The sequence below is a fragment of the Megascapheus bottae genome, chromosome 2, assembly GCF_031878675.1.
Source record: "Megascapheus bottae isolate mThoBot1 chromosome 2, mThoBot2.hap1, whole genome shotgun sequence".
Classification (NCBI taxonomy): domain Eukaryota; kingdom Metazoa; phylum Chordata; class Mammalia; order Rodentia; family Geomyidae; genus Megascapheus; species Megascapheus bottae.
Genome location: NC_143510.1, coordinates 59,396,118 through 59,414,742, shown reverse-complemented (window position 1 = coordinate 59,414,742; position 18,625 = coordinate 59,396,118). Strand labels below are relative to the sequence as shown.

General features: G+C 37.6%; 1 protein-coding gene across 8 annotated transcripts in view; it reads left to right on the top strand.

Moving 5' to 3' along the window:
• Nucleotides 1-18,625, top strand: part of Grip1 (glutamate receptor interacting protein 1) — a 615,745-nt gene that overhangs the window by 482,667 nt on the left and 114,453 nt on the right. For all 8 annotated transcript variants that reach the window (XM_090328055.1, XM_090328040.1, XM_090328060.1 and 5 more), the window contains exons 5-7: nt 4,868-4,951; nt 7,779-7,854; nt 10,164-10,309. In XM_090328055.1, coding sequence (XP_090184181.1) covers nt 4,868-4,951; nt 7,779-7,854; nt 10,164-10,309 — 306 coding nt within the window. The remainder of the gene's footprint in view (nt 1-4,867; nt 4,952-7,778; nt 7,855-10,163; nt 10,310-18,625) is intronic.

Below are 18,625 nucleotides of genomic sequence, written 5' to 3'. Positions count from 1 at the left end.
GCACCATTTCCTAGCTTTAGTTTAATGTAAGTGGTGGTAGCCGAGGAATCGAACCCAGGTCTTCGTGCATGCTAGGCAAGCACTCTACCACGCCTAGTGGTAGAGTGCTTGCCTAGCATGCACGAAGACCTGGGTTCGATTCCTCGGTACCACATACATAAAAAAAGCTGGAAATGGTGCTGAGGCTCAAGTGGTAGAGTGCTAGCCTTGAGAAAGTCCAAGGACAGTGCTCAGGCCCTGAGCCCAAGCCCAAGACTGGCAAAAAAAAAAAGAATTCAGTCATAATCACCTAAATATTCTTATATACCTGGAAAATAACTGACTATTCACCATTATTACTATACAACAACAATTACTACTACAACTATACTGAAATACTATGTTTTCTTAAACTTTAGAAAAGTCAGCTTATTTCAAAATCCCAATCTCCATAGCTGAGGACTTAACAAGAGAGCTGAGCCAATGTTTCTTATTTGGACTTTCCTGGATATATAAATATAAGTAAAACACAGACCCTTCCTAGTAGTTCTTACTCTTGCTTTCAGCATGAGGCCCATCCTGGACATCTACCCAGGATCACACACATGCGGCATCCAGATGCAAGCTGAGGGAAGACTCCATGGAAGGGAGCATTACACACACAGGTGCAGCAGGAAAACGGGATGATATAGCAGAGTACTCAGGTTAAACCACAGACTGGAGTTTCTGTCGAACAACAGGAAACACTAAAGACCACGAATAGGGATGGGGCCAGTGAGGAAAGCAAAAATGACAAGGACCTTGGATTTCCTCACCTGGGCTATGGAAAGCCTTTGGACTCAAAACTGCATCCATGGGTAGACATTTATAGATCAATCTTTTGGGAAGCTGAACGTAATATAGATCAGAGGCTATAACCTAGAAGAATATGTTAGCTTTCCAAGAGGACATATGAGTAAGAGAAGTGTTTAGAAGTAAAAGCCCATCGTGACTTGGTAGTTATACCAATTTTATTCACTCAGGCAATAAAGCTAATACAATAAAGAAAAACATACATTTAAATACCCGAAGTGTAGATTTTCCTGATAGAAGTCAAATAGAAGAAATCCATTCTCCAAAGATGATTCCTGTCTGTTTTTATTATGTTGGATGAAATTAATAAGATATTTGAGTTCAGGGAAGTTGAAAAGGTAAATGGGGCTTTCCTTCACTTGGCTCCAACTGCTAGAGAAAACAGCCCTTCCTCTCCCCTCAGGTGAGACTTGGGAACTGAATGTTGAAAGATAAGTTTCCCCAGGTCAAAACAGTAACTCCTCTCCAGATCATAGTAATTCAAGGCTCAGCCATCCCCAGAGTTCAGAAAGAACTGAAATAAGGATATATGTATATGAGATCTGATAGAGGAAAAAAATGAAGTTTGACCTTGGGCAATCCACTTGTCTTCCTGAGACTTGATTTCCTTATGAAAAGGAAATTATTGGTCTACATTAGTTTTATAGTCCTTTTTAACCTGGAAACTGTGTGATGATTTGAGCTTGTATCTATAGAGACTATGCCCAAATGGATTTCTGCATAAAAAATCAGTTGGAAGCAGTATCTTCAAATTTGATCAATCTAACCCCTATAGAATGTTGAAGTGTTCAATAATCTTATCCATTCTCAGCTGACACCTAAACTTGCTGGCTGGGAAGAATCTAATTTCTGATGTTTCTTTAAATCCAGTTTCTGTTTAAACCTTGGAGCAACAAATTTACCTTATTTAATTAAAAGAGGTCTGCCATGTAATCTGATTAACAAAGGCACTCCTCACTGTTAACCACCAGCTGGAGAAGGCTAGTTTTAGATCAAATAAATGTGCTAATGCATGCCACTGGAAAGCCTCCTTCTCAGTTCTAATCCAGACAGAGATGCTAGGTGAGGATAGTTAACAGTGATGGTGAAGGTGAAGAAAGAAAAAGAGAAGAGAGTTTTCCCCCATGAGGTTCATTCTGGGACTGAGTCTCTGAGGGCGCTGGTGCTCAGGACAGGCTCTCCCCACAATAGAGGAAGAACCAGACACAATGAGCATCTGTCAGGCTTCTGCTTTTAATCTCACTGTGGAATAAAGCAAGTCAGGCAGGAAAGGGTGGTGCTGGGAAAGTTCAGAACTCCTGCCTGCCTATGGAGGTGAAAAGTAGGAGGGTGAGAGTGCATCATGATTTTATAGGAGTATATATGTATTCACAAATGGAAACAAAAGATAACAAACCAAGGAAATACTGAATTTTGGCATTGGGCCCTTTGATTCCTCAGTTTGCATATGTGTGATGTCATCTGTAACATGCCCATGGCTTTGCCACAAAGAGCTAGTCATACAGATTAAAAACAACAAGAAAATATACTTCATTCATTATAGTAAAATGTAGTCCACACATCTCCATCATTGCAAATGATGGAGAGCCATAGTGTAAGTAATATAAAGCTATAGAAAATCCCCAAAGTCTTCATAGAGATTTTTAGCATTGACTGTAAGATTTTGTGGTCAGCAGGATTTAGCTAAAACAAAATTAAAAATACAGTACTTTGCATTCCCACTACAGACAGCTAGCCAACAAGGACAGGTGGCCCAGAATTAGATTTGGTGGCACATAATTGAAAGAAGATTTAATGGTCGAATAAAGTAATACTTGCAAACCATTTTGCAGAGATCTGGGCACACAGTAAATGCTCATCAGGTATTTCTTACCATAGCCTTTGCTTTCCTCTCTTACCAGTAAAATGAAAGCATTGTGGTTTGTAACCAATTTCTTTAAGGGGCTTGTTGGGTCATAGACAATAAGGAAACATTGGTTTAAAGCTAATTTTGTTTTTTCATTTAATTAAAACTATACCTCAACTCTCTCAGCTGTTTGTATGTAATGTTCCTAGTTGATTAGAATAAACTGAAATTCCCCCGATAGCAAGAATATGACATTTAATTAAATCAGCAGTATAGCAAAACATTTGTTCAGCTGAAGGTTTTTGTTGCTTCTCAGCAGATCCAGGTTCTTACTGTACTTTATATCTTAGCCTGACCGTGTGCATCCTGCCTTATACCTCAGACTAGTTTTGTGAATTTCAGTGTATGCATTTCACACTCATTTCTATAATATCTCATTAAGGAACCTAATTTTTGATCATTGGGAATGATTTTTAAAGCTGGACACCAGTGGCTAATGCCTGTAATCCTATATACTCAAGAGGCTGAATTCTGAGGAATATGATTCAAAGCAAGCCCAGGCCAGAAAAAGTCCCAAAACTGTTATCTCCAATTAACCAGCCAAAAGCCAGAAGCTGAGCTGTGGATCAGCTAAGCTTAGTAAAGTACCAGCCGGAAGTACAAAAGCTGAAGAACAGTGCCAAGGCTGAGTTCAAGCCCTATTACCAGCACAAAAGAATAATTTTAATCAGTGCTTATACTACCAGCTATTTCTCTGAGTGGTAGGAAAAAACATTTTAAAATTTCTTTCATCTAATGCCTTTAGTTTCTGTCTATATACCATTGTTCCTTGCCACAGTCAGGATGAATTTCAATAAAGCCATCATTAATTGAAAACATGGGTATGTTGAAATGCTATTAAAACATTTAACCTTGGGCCGGGAGTTTGGCCTAGTGGTTAAAGTGCTTGCCTAGCATGCATGAAGACCTGGGTTCGATTCCTCGGTACCACATATAGAAAGTGGTGCTGAGGCTCAAGTGGTAGAGCTCTAGCCTTGAGAAAGTCCAAAGATAGTGCTCAGGCCCTGAGCTCAAGCCCAGGACTGGCAAAACAAACAAACAAACAAACAAAACATTTAACCTACCTAACATCAGCCAAACTGACCTTAAACATGCTCAAAACACTTACATTAGGCTACCATTGAACAAAAATCACATAACATGAAGCCTATTTTACAATAATGTGTCGAATATTTCATGCCATTTATTAAATACTATACTGAAATGAACCACTTGTACACCTTCATAGAGTTAAAAAATTATAGTGAAACATTGTAAGTCATATACCACATACTTCTTGTTGATAGTTGTATACTCAGCTCTTTAGAATTAAGGAACAATATAAACGTGTTAGTGATAATGAATATGGCATTAGATATTATGGCAGAAATTTAGAGGGAAGGATCTAAAACTGTATAATTCTGCATATCACACAAGTTTTTGTCTCTTTGAACAAAAACATCCCCATAATCATGATGATAAAATACTAATTTGTGGAAATTTCATTTTAAATGCAGCCATAATATATTATATGATCTGATTTTGTCAGTGGTTTCACAAAAGGAATTTTACAGAATATTGTAGTGATTGTGCCTTCCTATAACTTCCAGTCTAATGTGTGTATAACATAATTAGAGATTGCAGCTTAGGAATTCAATTTCTTTTTGTGAAATGAGAGCAAGAAACAGGCAAACATCATAAGCATAGCAAAGTCAAGTAAAAATAAGTAAATGTTTATTTTCTTAATTGTAATATTTTGAATGGACTTAGGATTTCTTTAATTCTGCAAGACTATAAAGTGAACACACACACACACACACACACACACACACACACACACACACACAAACTGTTGTCCATTGTCTTTACTCTCTAACTATAAACTGTCTACATAGACGATAAGGAACTAGCTATAGCTTTTGTTCCACTTGGATCTCCATGATTCTCTCATAGTGTATTTGGATGTCATTACAATTAAGTTCTTCTAACAAATGATAGATGTTAGCCTCTTTTGACATCTTCCATTTTATTGGATTTATTGCTTCCAAATTGTGTATAGGAGTACTTGTAGTATTTTACACTGCATTGAAAAACACTGGACTTGCATTGTAACTTAACATTTGTATCCCCCTCTCTTTTCTTCATATTCAGCTGTACAAGGATCAAGTGTTATTTTTCGAACAGTGGAGGTCACATTACACAAAGAAGGCAATACCTTTGGTTTTGTCATACGAGGTAGGTGGTGTTGAGAATATATGAACCATAAGATGCTCTTGGAGAATTTGTCATTGAAATGCTACTATTGAGAGAATAGGAAAGCCATCCTCAGAAAACTGATGTTTCCATTGTGTGAAGATATTCTTTGATATTCATGCCTAATTTTCTTTGAATAAATCCAACAAGTGGCAATCAACATGGAATACAAATAATCAGCTTAATTCAAGCCACTAATACAGGGTCAGCAGCTGCTATCAGCCTTGTCAATTCCTGATTTATCATTTTTTAGCTTCTCCTTTGCATTTCCCTTTTCAATATGTAACCAGATCAAAAATGTTGATGAGTATGGCTCAATTTGGTGTTATACAAGGATTAAATTAATCCTTAACTGCTTAAATTAATTTCTTCTGAAATGCATTTTGTCATTGTAGCATTCTAAAAATGAACTGAAGATAATCTAGTCCTTTGGGGACTTGTGTACATCAGCTTAAGTCATTTTATTACAGAATGGTATTGATAATGAAGATTCCTAGTGACTCTAACTTGCCTGTAAAGCCATTAAGTCTGAGCTATGATTCTACTTTTTATTGTTTTGTTTTTTCTTACTAGCAATTTCATCCCTGAAAGATTTTCCTTACATTAACAACTCTTGATTCCTAGTATGAAAATGAGGTTTCACTCAGAATTATATAAGTATCAAGACATTTTTAACATTACACATTATCAGTTATTTTTTGTTTTCCCTCTGGTTGTAATTCACTAGAGTCAAAAATCTATCAAAATTATTATTAAAATTCTGATTAAGCCAGGCACGAGTTGCTCATATCTATACATCCTAGGTACTTGGGAGATTGAAATTTAAGTGCTTGTAATTCAAGGCCAACCTGAGATACAGTGGGGAGCCTGAAATAAGAGGACTATGGTCCAGGAATGTATACTGATTAACTGAGACCTTCTCTAAAAAGTAGTGTATAAGAAAAATAAAAAAGGACTATGGTGTCATTCGGTGTCAAAACCCCTTGCCTAGCAAGAGTGAAGTCCTCCTATCAAACAATGATACTAGCAAAACTGGGCATAGCCCATGTTTGTTGAGTTAAATATTTTTCTCTTCTAGCAACTACTTTATGGTGTCATCACTATTATCATCATTCATCATCCCTTATAAGGGGATGCGATAGAATGGCATGAAAGTATAAAAGACTTATACCAATTCATTTTAAATGAGTTCTAAATATTATTCTAATCTGTATCAACTATTTAGAAAGTCAATCTGTCAAATCTCTTTTGGAGGAGGGGGCTTACACTCGGGTGATATCCCTGAGCTTCTTTGTGCTGAAGACTGACACTCTACCACCTGAGCACCACTTCCAGCACACTCCCTCCCTCCCCCCCTCTCTCTTAGAAGTTTATTGGAGATAAGAATCTCACTGGGATGTTTCTGCCTGGGCTGGCTTTGAACTGTGATCCTCAGATCTCAGCCTCCTGAGTAGCTAGGAGGTGTGAGCCACTGGAGTTTCTGTCAAATCTTTATTAAGCATGTCAGCGTAGAAATACATACTGTGAAGTCATAAGACAGGATTTCTATCTTGTTCACCAAATTTAAGACATAAGTTGATAAAGTACCCACAGGAGTCATGGAGAGGATAAAGAACTAGGAGCTCATAAAGTTTAGACTAGTGGTGTTTATGTTCTTGTCATTAAATTCTATTTTCAGTAGGAACACTAGACCTCAAGATCATTGACCAAAACCATTCCCAAACTTATGTGGAAAATAATGAGATAAATCTGATAAAAGTTATTGTGCAAAGAATTCAGATTGATGGTGGACTATACAAACCTGTTATTGCAAGATAAGTGTGACGAAGTGCTTTTGCATCAGACATACAAGCCTAGTCACTGAAAAATGAGCAAAAACTACTACTAATTCACATATTCATCTTTAGTTACTGTAAGGTTAATCAATAACAAATCAAATTGCTAACAAAAAGTTGTCAGTAGTCATTTGTAATTAAGAGATACAAAAATAGAAGCAAATGAATTTCATAAGTACCTCAAGACAACTGATGACATCATGTTACCAAAATGATCATTTCACATCGCAGAAATTTTAAATCTCAAAATGCATGCCGAAGAGCCTGCACTACTTTCTGGTATATAGGTCATGCTTAATCCATCAACAAAGGGACCAACTGAGTTTTGCCAAATTTAGGGACTTTCTCAAGGCTAGAGCCTCAGCACCACTTCTGGCTTTTTTTTCTATGTATGTGGTACCGGAGGAATTGAGCCCGGGTCTTCGTGCATGCTAGGCAAGCACTCTACCACTAGGCCAAACTCCTCGCCCCTGAATACTCCTCTTTTAGCAGAAACTGCTTCAGCCCCTTAATTTCTTTTTACTTTAATCTTTATGTCAGAATGTAGACCTACTTACTCAGCTGCATTATAATCCAGGTTGATCAACACAGTGTGTGTGTGTGTGTGTGTGTGTGTGTGTGTGTGTGTGTGTGTGTGTGTGCCTGTGCCTTGTTAACAGCTGCTAGTTCTTATTAGGATAGATCTTGTAATGAGTTGATCTTCCACTATATGAGTTTTGTATGTTTTACATCACTTTACGGCAGCCATATATTTCTTGAGAAGTGGCCACTTATAAAAACATATCTTTACAAAAACAAATAAAACTTTGAAGACTATTATATGCTAGAAGGACATTTTTGCATGTTTCCCCTCCCCTCCCAGCACACACCAACCAATGCATTACAGTCTCTAAGCCAGTATTTTGGAAGTGAATGTTGTTTAATGACATCCATAAAAAGCATATTTTTAACATTGTAATCCTTTCCTTTGCTAGGAGGAGCTCACGACGACAGAAATAAATCTCGTCCAGTTGTGATAACGTGTGTTCGTCCCGGAGGGCCTGCTGACAGGTGAGTTTCGTCTTTCTGTATCACTAGCCAAAATAGATTGAGGAGAACTGGAGAGTTCGATGTTGAAATGGATTTATAAATGTTATGCTGAAAGAGAGCGATTAAGTAAATACATTAACATGTGAAAAGTAAAAAGAATTTGAGCTGTGAAATCACAGAAAAATAAGGTTTTCCCCCAGATCCTACACTTACTATATTTTATCTTTGGTGAATAACTTCATTCTGAGTTCAGTCCCCTCCATTGTCAATGTATACAATCCTAACTGCCTTTCAATTTGGCTCATTTTTATCAGAGGGGAAGATAATATTTTCAGGGGTTCTGTCACACTGGAGGCAGTTATTAAAGCAGCTAGCTCTTTCAAGGCAGGCACTGAAATTCATCCTGTTCCCTGGGTAGCTCCTTAGTCTTAAAGGCTGGGTGTTAGTGATGCTTAATCTGACCAGCATGCTTATCAGTATTACTTTTTCCCACTGATTATGGCACTAAATGTCAAAATGGAAGTGACTGAGAGTGACTCTTAGTTAAATGGAAGGAGGGTTGTCATTCTCTAGAGTTTCCATGTCTTACATTTCTCCTTCTTGAGAATGTGAACATTTGAAGGACAGGCTCCTTCACCTTTGCTATCATAAGCCTTGTTGATCTTGAACTTGAGATATATATTTAAAAGATAATTTAGTTTCTTCCATGTTACTTTTCCACAACAAAAGCCAGCTCCATACTGACTGAAAAACCCAACTCCAGCCAGTAGACATTGTTGAAGGATCAGACAAAATGTCCTAATTGCTTCTGTGTCTGTTATAAACAAAAATATGTGGATTTTTGTATTTTTAAAGCTAGATATGGGTGGAAGTTGGGGTCCAGGGGAAAAGGGCAGATAAAAGAAGAGTAAGGAAAAATGGTAGATAGAGAAGAGATAACAATGTTGAAAGGGTTGATATTGATCAAGATACATTATGTATTTATAAACTTCTTTGTTAAATGGCAACTCCTTGGTCAACTGCTTAAAGATATAAAATATTTCTAAAAACAGGTGTATTATTAATATTAAGCATGTACTACATGTCAGAAACTGTGTTATTTGGCCAATAATTTCTTATTTAGCCTGATAACTACCAGATGAGTAAGGAACTTTTTTTTTGTCTCACAGATGACAAAGCACAGGAGCAGGGTGTAAGTCATTGTCAGTTATTGGTAGAAGATCCGTAGGATTTAATTCCAAGTATATTTTCTTCCAAAGCTCAAGGATACCTTGCTTTGGCAAAAGATAACATTGCATATGATATATGAGAATAGGAAAATACTGAGTTCTCACCTATATCATATTACATTTATCTTTGGAAAGATAACATAGAAATATTTCTTTTTTTCCCCTTTCCCATGCTTCTCTAGAAATGGTCCTATCTGGTGAAAATAAAAGCATGTCCATTTCTTATTCAGACTTCAGGTTAAGGATAACAGGAATCTTAGAAACAGACTAAAATACATTATTTTGTCACAATACATATTTTGTCATAATAATTGAGAACACACAGAACTGTTAGAATAAAAACACTTCGAGTCAGTAGGTAAAAGATGTCTTGATGTTTTTGTTTTGGCTTTTGTTTAAGATCATTCCCCCAATTCTAAATTTGTAAACCTGGCATTTGAGTTTTTTCCATCCCATACATCAAGTGGGGTGAGTGTGTTCTGGAAGACACCCTGGCTCTGTCTCTACCATGTCTCTAATGACCTGAGTCATCAAATCCCAACGTCTTGAGATTCTACATTACAGCAGGATTTGCCTACTTCTTCCAATGTATGTGAGACTGAATCAATTTAATGATCCCCAAATGGCCTTATAAATCAGTAGGGAAATTTACAGACTAGGAAAATTCTCCCAGCTTTCCTTTTTCACTTGGATTCAGTGGTAATAAATTGAATGAAGTTAGAAGGCTTTTCTGCTCACCAGGATGTGGAGGGAAGCAGGTGCATGGTTTTTTTTCCTGTGTCCCAATAAATCAATTTTAGACTCAAAGGCAGAAAGCTTAGAAAAGGGTGAGCCTTCCTTGCTTTTGTACTCCATGAGTTGACTGTAGGTAGTTAGTTAGGCTATGTGCTAATGGGTAGTTTTCTCATTGCTTATTTTTGTATTGCTACAATTTACTGTTCAGGGTTACCTCTTTACACTCCTGATGCCATATTTGATGCCTAAAAGATAGGCAAAGGGAAGGTTCATTCAGTGTGAAAGAATGGCTTTGGCTAAGTGACTATGAATACTATGCCCCGTGGCTCTAAATTAGTAAAGACTATTCCTCGATTCTCTCTCTAGGGAGGGAACTATCAAACCCGGTGATAGACTACTCAGTGTGGATGGGATTCGACTTCTTGGAACCACACATGCTGAAGCCATGAGTATTCTTAAACAATGCGGACAAGAAGCAACGCTGCTGGTTGAATATGATGTCTCCGTGATGGGTATGTCGAAGTCCTAAGCGCATAATCTCTTCCATACTCAGTCCCATCACTGGCCTGTTGAACCAGTGTGGACTAAACAAGTGTTTTCCTGCCTCCTGTAGCAGACAGAATTCCATCCATTCTAATTCCTCTTACTTTGAGTTTAGGAAGAAAGGAATGGTACTTTCCAATGGTATAAGAACCTCATGTCAATAGGTTCCATCATGAAGTCTCATTCTGTCAATGTCTCACACAGCTTCCCTATGGGTCATTGTTTGGTAGTGAAGTACTTTCCCCTTCTAGAACTCAGAAATAACATTCTTAACTTGAGGATTATGACTCTTTTACTACATAGAGACTGCAGCAGTAGGCTATTTCTTTCCTTCTTGTAACTTCACAGGATAAAACCAGCTACACAGAATAAGAGAAATGGACATATATTTCCACATCAAACTTAAAGAAAGGAAATATGTAGTACCGTTGACTATAATCAAAACATGTGCAGTATTCTTTCATTAAAAGTTGACTTTAATTGTAACTCTAGTCCTATACTTAGAGTAAAATGGAAAGATGTTCTCCTAGTTTCCTGTTGCTTGCTTAAATTTTGAAATTTAGGATGGCATGGAATGGCAGATGGTGTGATATAAGATGAAAATGAAAAGTTTCCAAATGAATATTCCCTTTACTTACTTTTTCTATTTCCTTCTTTCTTCCTTCCTTTTTTCTTTCTGTACTTACTATGTGGCATTTGGACTCATTTCAATAGATGAATTAGATTCTATTTTGAACTCTACTCATTTTCTTCTATTTATTTCAACCATATAACTTGATTTCCTTGGCATATCAAAAGGACAATACCAATGCCCACTTTATTTACTTTTTGTTTGTAATTTTTGGCAGTACTGAGGTTGGGACTCAGGACCTTTTGTTTGCTAGATGGGTGCTTTATCACTAGTCTTGAGCTGAAGAGCTTAGGGGCAGCACTCAGGCCAAGTTCAAGTCCCATGACCAACATAAAAGTCTCTATGCATTGTTCATTTGAAAATATTCTTTCTTTTTCTTGATGCTGGATAAAATAAGGCTCACCATAGTATAATCTAAGTGAATTTTCTGAAGAAGAAAGGTTACCTTCAGGGCCCAGGAGGAGTGGTAGAATGCTTGCCTAGCATGCACAAAGACCCAGGTTTGATTCCTCAGTACCATATACATAGAAAAAAAGCCAGAAGTGGTGCTGTGGCTCAAGTGGTAGAGCTCTAGCCTTGAGAAAATCCAAGGACAGTGCTCAGGCCCTGAGTTCAAGCCCCAAGAAGAGCAAAAATAAATTAAATAAATAAATAAATAAATAATTTTAAAAAAAGAAGAAAGGTAACCATCAGTGATCCTAGTTAATTTGAAATATAACCAACAAATTGTTGCAGCTGATAATAAAGATGAAAATATACCTGAAATGTTGGGAGCTGTTGTGTCCCATGTCTAGTATAGCACGCCAAATCTTTCAAAATAGAGCATGGGCCCGGGTCCAATCCACCTCTTTATTGTTCCTATTGTATTTGGATTACTCAATGTGTTTGATTTTCTTTCCATTTTGAAAGAGAAAAAAGTCCTCTGCAGTGAGTTTTGGGGCTTAGGGACCACATTTTCCTTTGCCTTAAATATCTATATGTGCTTCCTCATGCAATACCAGGGACCACAGACCCAGAGGGGACAATAGCCAACTCATCTTTATTTGCTTATTTACAAAACACTTCACATGGAGCCTTCAGACACACAAAGAAGTCACTTAGTGATATGTGAACAATCAGTTTGCTCAGAAATTAGCTAGCTGTCCTTGTGACCATCTTTAAGTGGGGCCTGCGTACAATGTACCAAAATGTCAGTAGTCATGCTGTAGATTCAAAGAGAAGTTTATTCCATGATTGGTATGATTTCATCCTACACTGCAGAATAGCATCATAAAACGTTAGATCACGTTAATCTACCTATGGTACTTCCCTTTGAAGCCTATAGGTCTCTAACTTTCCCTTTAACAATCACTTTTGCTGCTCGTCTTCAAAGCTTTCCTTATGTTAACCTGGATTATTCCAGTAAGCAATTCGAATACTGAAGAAGAAAACTGAACCTTTGTTTACAAAGGCTCTCTGGTGCTACGTCTCTGCCAAATTATATGTATAGTCCTTACACACAACCATTCAATCCTCAGCAAACAAAAATTGTCATTTCCAAGAAATTATTTTCTAAAATAGGTATTTGTTATCTTTAAGTGTTTGAAGGAGTTGCCATTCAACAAAGCAATTTATGAATAAAATGGATCTTGATCAATGTCACCCCAGTAGATTTTCCCTCAACCCTACCTTTCCACTCAATTTTCCTTTCTTCTTTTTGCTAGAAAATATTATCTTTAGAAAAATAAAAAAATCAATGTATTTCTATAAGAAAATAAGAGTCAATGAATACAATTTCTTAAACTTTATAATAGTGTAACTGATCTTTTTATTGTAATGTATAGAGGGATTACAGTTACATTTGCCAGATAGTAGGTGCATTACTTCTCACACATTGATATCCTTTCTCATGTTTTTGTCCCCATTTCTCTCCCCCATCCCCCTCCCAGTCATCTTGTTTTCCTATTTCAAGTAAACACATATACAATATACCAGGTAACAAAGTCAGATACAGTAACAATATGAGATTAACCATAAAGGCAAAAAAAGAGAAGAGAAATAACAGTACATTAAGACCAACAATCACACAAGATAAATCTCTTGCTTCCATATCCTGGAGATCCTTCCATTTAGTCTCATCCTACATGACCTCATGAAACCAGGTTTTGTGCTATTGTAATCCTCTGCGAGGAGACTCCTAGATATGTACTAATTATTACAAATGTTCCTTCAATTTTCTTCATGTTCAAGAATACTAAGAAATTGTTTTATTCGGGATAGATCTGAAAATTGTGAGTCTTCAAGAGATAATCATTCCTATGTAATTAAAGAAAAATAATCGTGTAGGTGTATTGGCATTATCACAACTAGATATTGTCTGAACTTTGAATTTTACATTCTTAATATTGAGATAAATACAGGCAATTTATGCCAGTGAATTTTCATTCACTAGTCCCAGGAGCAAATTAACCTTGTTTGTCTATTTGTTTACTTGTATTCTTATTTTATCAGTACTAAGGCTTGAACTCAGGACCTCGCATTTGTTAATCAAGTGCTCACCCACTTGATCTACACTTCAAGACTCCCTCCCCCGCCCCTGCCTTTTTTTTTCTCTTGAACTCGGGCCTACATGTAGTTCCCTGAGCCTCTCTGTCCTCAAGGCTGGCACTCTGCTACTGGAGTCACAGCAGCGCTGTCAGCTTTTTTCTGAGAAATTTATTGGACATAGAGTCTCACAGATTTTGCTGGCAGAGCCGGCTTCCAAATCATGATCCTCAGATCTCAGCCTCCTGAGTTAGGATTACAGGCACGGGCCACCAGCACCTGGCTGCAGGCCTTTTTTTTAAACTATAGTTATTTCTCAGATATAATCTTGAGGTTTTTGCACAGAGACAGCCTTGGATTCCACTCTTCTTGTGGAATAACAGCCTAACTTTCTCTTCTTCGTAGACAATAGCATAAACAAAAGTCCAATGTTGCCTACATAAAAGAAGTCTGTGCTTTTTAAGTGGAAGCAGTTTTTCATTTGGAATTTTATTTCCAATATAAAAAAATGGCCAAAGAACAAGACAGGTGACAGTGGGTCCACAATTGCAATGCTAGCTACTAAGGAAGATGACATTTAAGGATCTCAGTTTAAAGCCACTAGGGCAGGAAAACCCCCAAAACTCTTACCTCCAATTAACCAGCAAAAAGTCAGAAGTGGAGGTGTGTTCAAGCAGTGGCATCCTTGAGAAGAGAAAACTCAAGGCCCCAGTAAAAGAGCATGCACAGAAGTATGTGTGTGTGTGTGTGTGTGTGTGTGTGTGTGTGTGCACATGCGCATGCATGTGCGTGCGCACACACACACATCAAATAACATGATCTACATTTATGGGAATGCCATTGTGAAACTCTATCCTCCCCACTGAGGCCTGGCTGCATTCTCTGATTAGGATCAATCTGAGTCAAAGTGACAGCAATGTAATTTCTTTTCCTTTTTTTTTTCAGTCCTGGGGCTTGAACTCTGGGCCTGGGCAGTGTCCTTGAGCTTTCTCGAGGCTTGTTCTCTACCACTTGTGCCACAGACCACTTCCAGCTTTTCCTGTGTAGGTGGTACCCAGGAATCAAACTCAGGGCTTTGTGTATGCTAGGCAAGCACTCTACCACTAGACCAAACTCCTGGCTCCAGCAGGGTAATTTCTTTCCAAGAGGCTCGGAAATGAACCCATTTCTGAGCTAATCCAGGTGACAGACTGAAGATCCTCAGAGTAGACGATCTCAGGCCTCCCCTTTCCTCACTGGTTGTCAGCCAAGGCACACTTTGGAGACTACTCACTTTCCTTATGCCCCCACCTACCCTTTCCATCTTCACACCAGGGAAAAGTCCTTCCCCTGCATTGCATAATCTCTACTTCTCTCCCACTAGCTGTAGAAAATTCTCTACTTTTAAAGATTTATCTGATTATATTAGGCCCACCATATAAGCTCTCTTCTTTTAGATCAGTTGTGCGAGGATAATCATGGGAATGACACATTCATGGCATCTGGGGAAAAGGCATGAAGTCTTGGGATGTGAATTCAGAAAGTCTGCCCACCATAAGGACTCCCCACCAAAACCAAGGAGATATGAGTACAGTAGAAAACACCAGCTGCTAGAGCTTTAAGTAACTCCTCTGATGGTATTAAGGTTTGAACTCATGGATTTACACTTGACAGGAGAGTATTGTATGACACGTACCAACTCTCTAGCCTTATTTGATGTAGAGATAGACTGTCAAAATATTTTTGAGGTGAACAATGGTTTTCACCATAAATAGGCTAACTGATATTTGCTACCACACCTAGCTTTTTCAATTAACATAAGGTCTGGAGAATGTTTTGCCTGAGTTGGCATCAAACCATATTTCCTATCTCTACCTCCTGATTACAGGTATGAATTACCAACTCACAGCCATACAAATTCTTTTTTTTTCACATATTTTATTGTAATTAATAGAAGGGTTACATTATATTCACCAAATAGAAGGGGCATTACTTCACATACATTGATACCCTTTCTCATGTCTTGGTCCCCATTTCCCTTCCCCCACCCTCTCCCCTCATCTTGTTTTCCCCCCTTCCCTATCCAATTTCAAATAACCAAATAAAAATATATCCAATATATCAGATAACAAAGTGAAATACTGTAACAATATGAGTTAACCAAGGGACAGCAAAAGAGATGAGAAATAGCATAGTACATTAAGGACAACAATCACTCATTGTATGGCTTTTGTTTTTATATCCTAGAGGTCCTTTCATTTAGCATCATACTGTATGGCCTTATGTATCTAGGTTTTACTCTATTGAAATTCTCTGTTAGGAAAGCCCAGGGTTTCTACTGATTATGACAAATGAGGGAAACCATTGAGCCTATGTTCCTTTGAGTCTGGCTTACTTCACTTAATATGATTTTTTCTTTCCTTACAAATGGGGTGATGTCCTTCTTTCTGATAGCAGCATAGAATTCCATTGTGTACAAATACCACATCTTGTTGGTCCACTCATCAACTGAGGGACATCTGGGTTGGTTCCATATCTTTGCTATGGTAAATAGTGCTGCAATGAACATCGTTGTGCTAGTGGGTTTAGTATGCCCGTGTTTCTGGACGGTTGGGTAAATGCCAAGTAGTGGAATTGCTGGGTCATAGGGGAGTTCTATGTTTAGTCTTTTGAGGAACTGCCATACTGCTTTCCATAGTGGTTGAACAAGTTCGCATTCCCACCAACAGTGTAGTATTGATCCCTCCTGGCCGCATCCCCTCCAGCATCTATTGGTATTAGATTTCTTGATCATGGCCATTCTAACTGGAGTGTGGTGGAATCTTAGAGTTGTTTTGGTTTGCATTTCTTTTATGACCAGAGATGTCAAGCATTTCTTCATGTGTCTGTAGGCCATTTTTGTTTCTTCTTCAGAGAAGACTCTCTTTAAGTCTTTGGCCCATCTTTTAATGGGATGGTTGTTACTTTGGAGATTAGTTTTGGAGTGATTCAATTTTTGAGCTGTTGATATATTTTAGATATGAGGCCTTTGTCCATTGTATGGTTAGTGAAGATCTTCTCCCATTTTGTAGTCTTCTTATTTAATTTACTAGCTATGTCCTTTGCCCTACAGAAGCTCTGCAGTTTAATGCAGTCCCACTTATCCAGACTGTCTCTGATTTGTTGTGTTTCTTGGTCGTTATTGAGAAAGTTTCAACCTGTGCCAAGGAGGCTTAGTGTATCTCCTATTCCTTCTTGTAAAGTTTTCAGTGTGTTGGCTTTTACCTCAAGGTCTTTGATCCATTTGGAGTTAATTCTAGTGCAGGGTGACAAAGAAGGATCCAACTTTAGTTTTCTGCAGGTGCTTAACCAGTTCTGCCAGCACCATTTGTTGAAGAGGCTGTCTTTCTTCCATTCTATTTTTTTGATTCCCTTATCAAAGATTAGGTGGCCATAGGTCTGTGGTTTAATACCTGGGTCCTCAGTTCTATTCCATTGGTCTTCAGGCCTGTTCTTGTGCCAGTACCAAGCTGTTTTGATTATTATAACACTGTAATAGAGTCTAAAGTTTGGTATTGAAATTCCTCCGGCGCTGTTCTTTCTGCTAAGAAGTGTTTTTGCTATACGGCGTCTTTTATTATTCCATATGAAATTTTGGATTGCCTCTTCTATTTCTTTAAAGAATGACATTGGGATATTGATAGGTATTGTGTTGAATTTGTAGATAGTTCTTGGCAAGATTGTCATTTTCACGATGTTGATTCTTCTAATCCAGGAGCATGGGAGGTTTTTCCATTTCCTCAGTTCTGCTTTAATTTCCTTTTTCAGGGTTTTAAAGTTTTTATCAAAAAGGTCCTTTACATTCTTAGTTAAGCTAATTCCTAGGTACTTTATTTTCTTTGGGGCTATTGCAAAAGGAGTTGCTTTCCTGATTGTTGCCTCATTCCTCTCACTGTAGCCATACAAATTCTTAAAGATAATAAGCCAAACTAATTAGGTACCTGGCACAAAATAAACTCTCAGTCATATCTCTTGAATGAATGACTGGATAATTTTCTATTTCTGTGTCATCTCTGATTAACTAATAGTGACCATCTGCAGTACTTGATGAGGAAGGATTAAGGTAGGTTGTAGGAAGCTCAGTGAACAAAATCACAGTGATATCTTACACTATCTAATAGCTAGAGTATCACTAGCCTTTTGATCTATCTACTAGACCATAAGAAATTCAACTTCAGAGCCCTTCTAGCTGGTAAATTCTGAAAAATAAAATACTTTATGAGAATAAAGTGTTATGAATAATACTTCAGTTCATAGGTGATAAAGAGAGAAATAATGCTATAAGTATAGGGAACAAAAGCTAATAAATAGATGCCTAAATTTACTTAAAAGCCCAGTCAAATATAGTTTAAGTAGTATTTTTTATGTTAGAAACCAAAATGTCTGACAAATCTTCTGGAAGCACTAGTCTATACTTGTGAATTAAGATGACCATACTGTATCACCTCAGAGATTGTTCTTTGAATTTAAAGATAGAGAACTTGTCATCGCACTCTATTTTTAAATGATATACCAATGATAAACCCCGAAGAAAATAATGCTATAAATAAAAGTATTCTTAAATAACATTTGACTATAATATAAACCGCACTTGAAATGTTTACTGTTAAACCACTATCTAAAAAGGAATCCTAATCAATTCCTTATGACTCACATCAAACCCAGCTGTGCTGCTGACAGTTACAAATGTCCCGAAGATCATTTCCCAGCATTCCTGTGGCCAGTGTGAAGGCCAGCACACTGCTGTGAAGCCATTATCTGCAAAGATTGGCATTCTGAGACATTTAATAAATTAATGGAAATTTGGTTTTGAGTCCCCTCATTTTTAGACTGTAGATGATGCTTCTAAAATAAAATATGTTCTTTCAGGGGCAAATGAGCCCTTTAATTTTGCCTATTTTAGTAAGATGAAAAGCTTGATGGCCTTTGTTGGGGGCAAGCGCTTTTGCTTGATAAGTTTCTTCAAGATCCTTGGCATGTCTTGATTAGACTAGACTGGCTTTTCCTTTGAAGAAGAAAAGCAGACAAGCACTTGCCCTGATCAGTTTAGGGCCAACTTTCATAGATTGGCACCAAGGAATTTAATCAGTATTTCCTTTTTTATGACACTGTA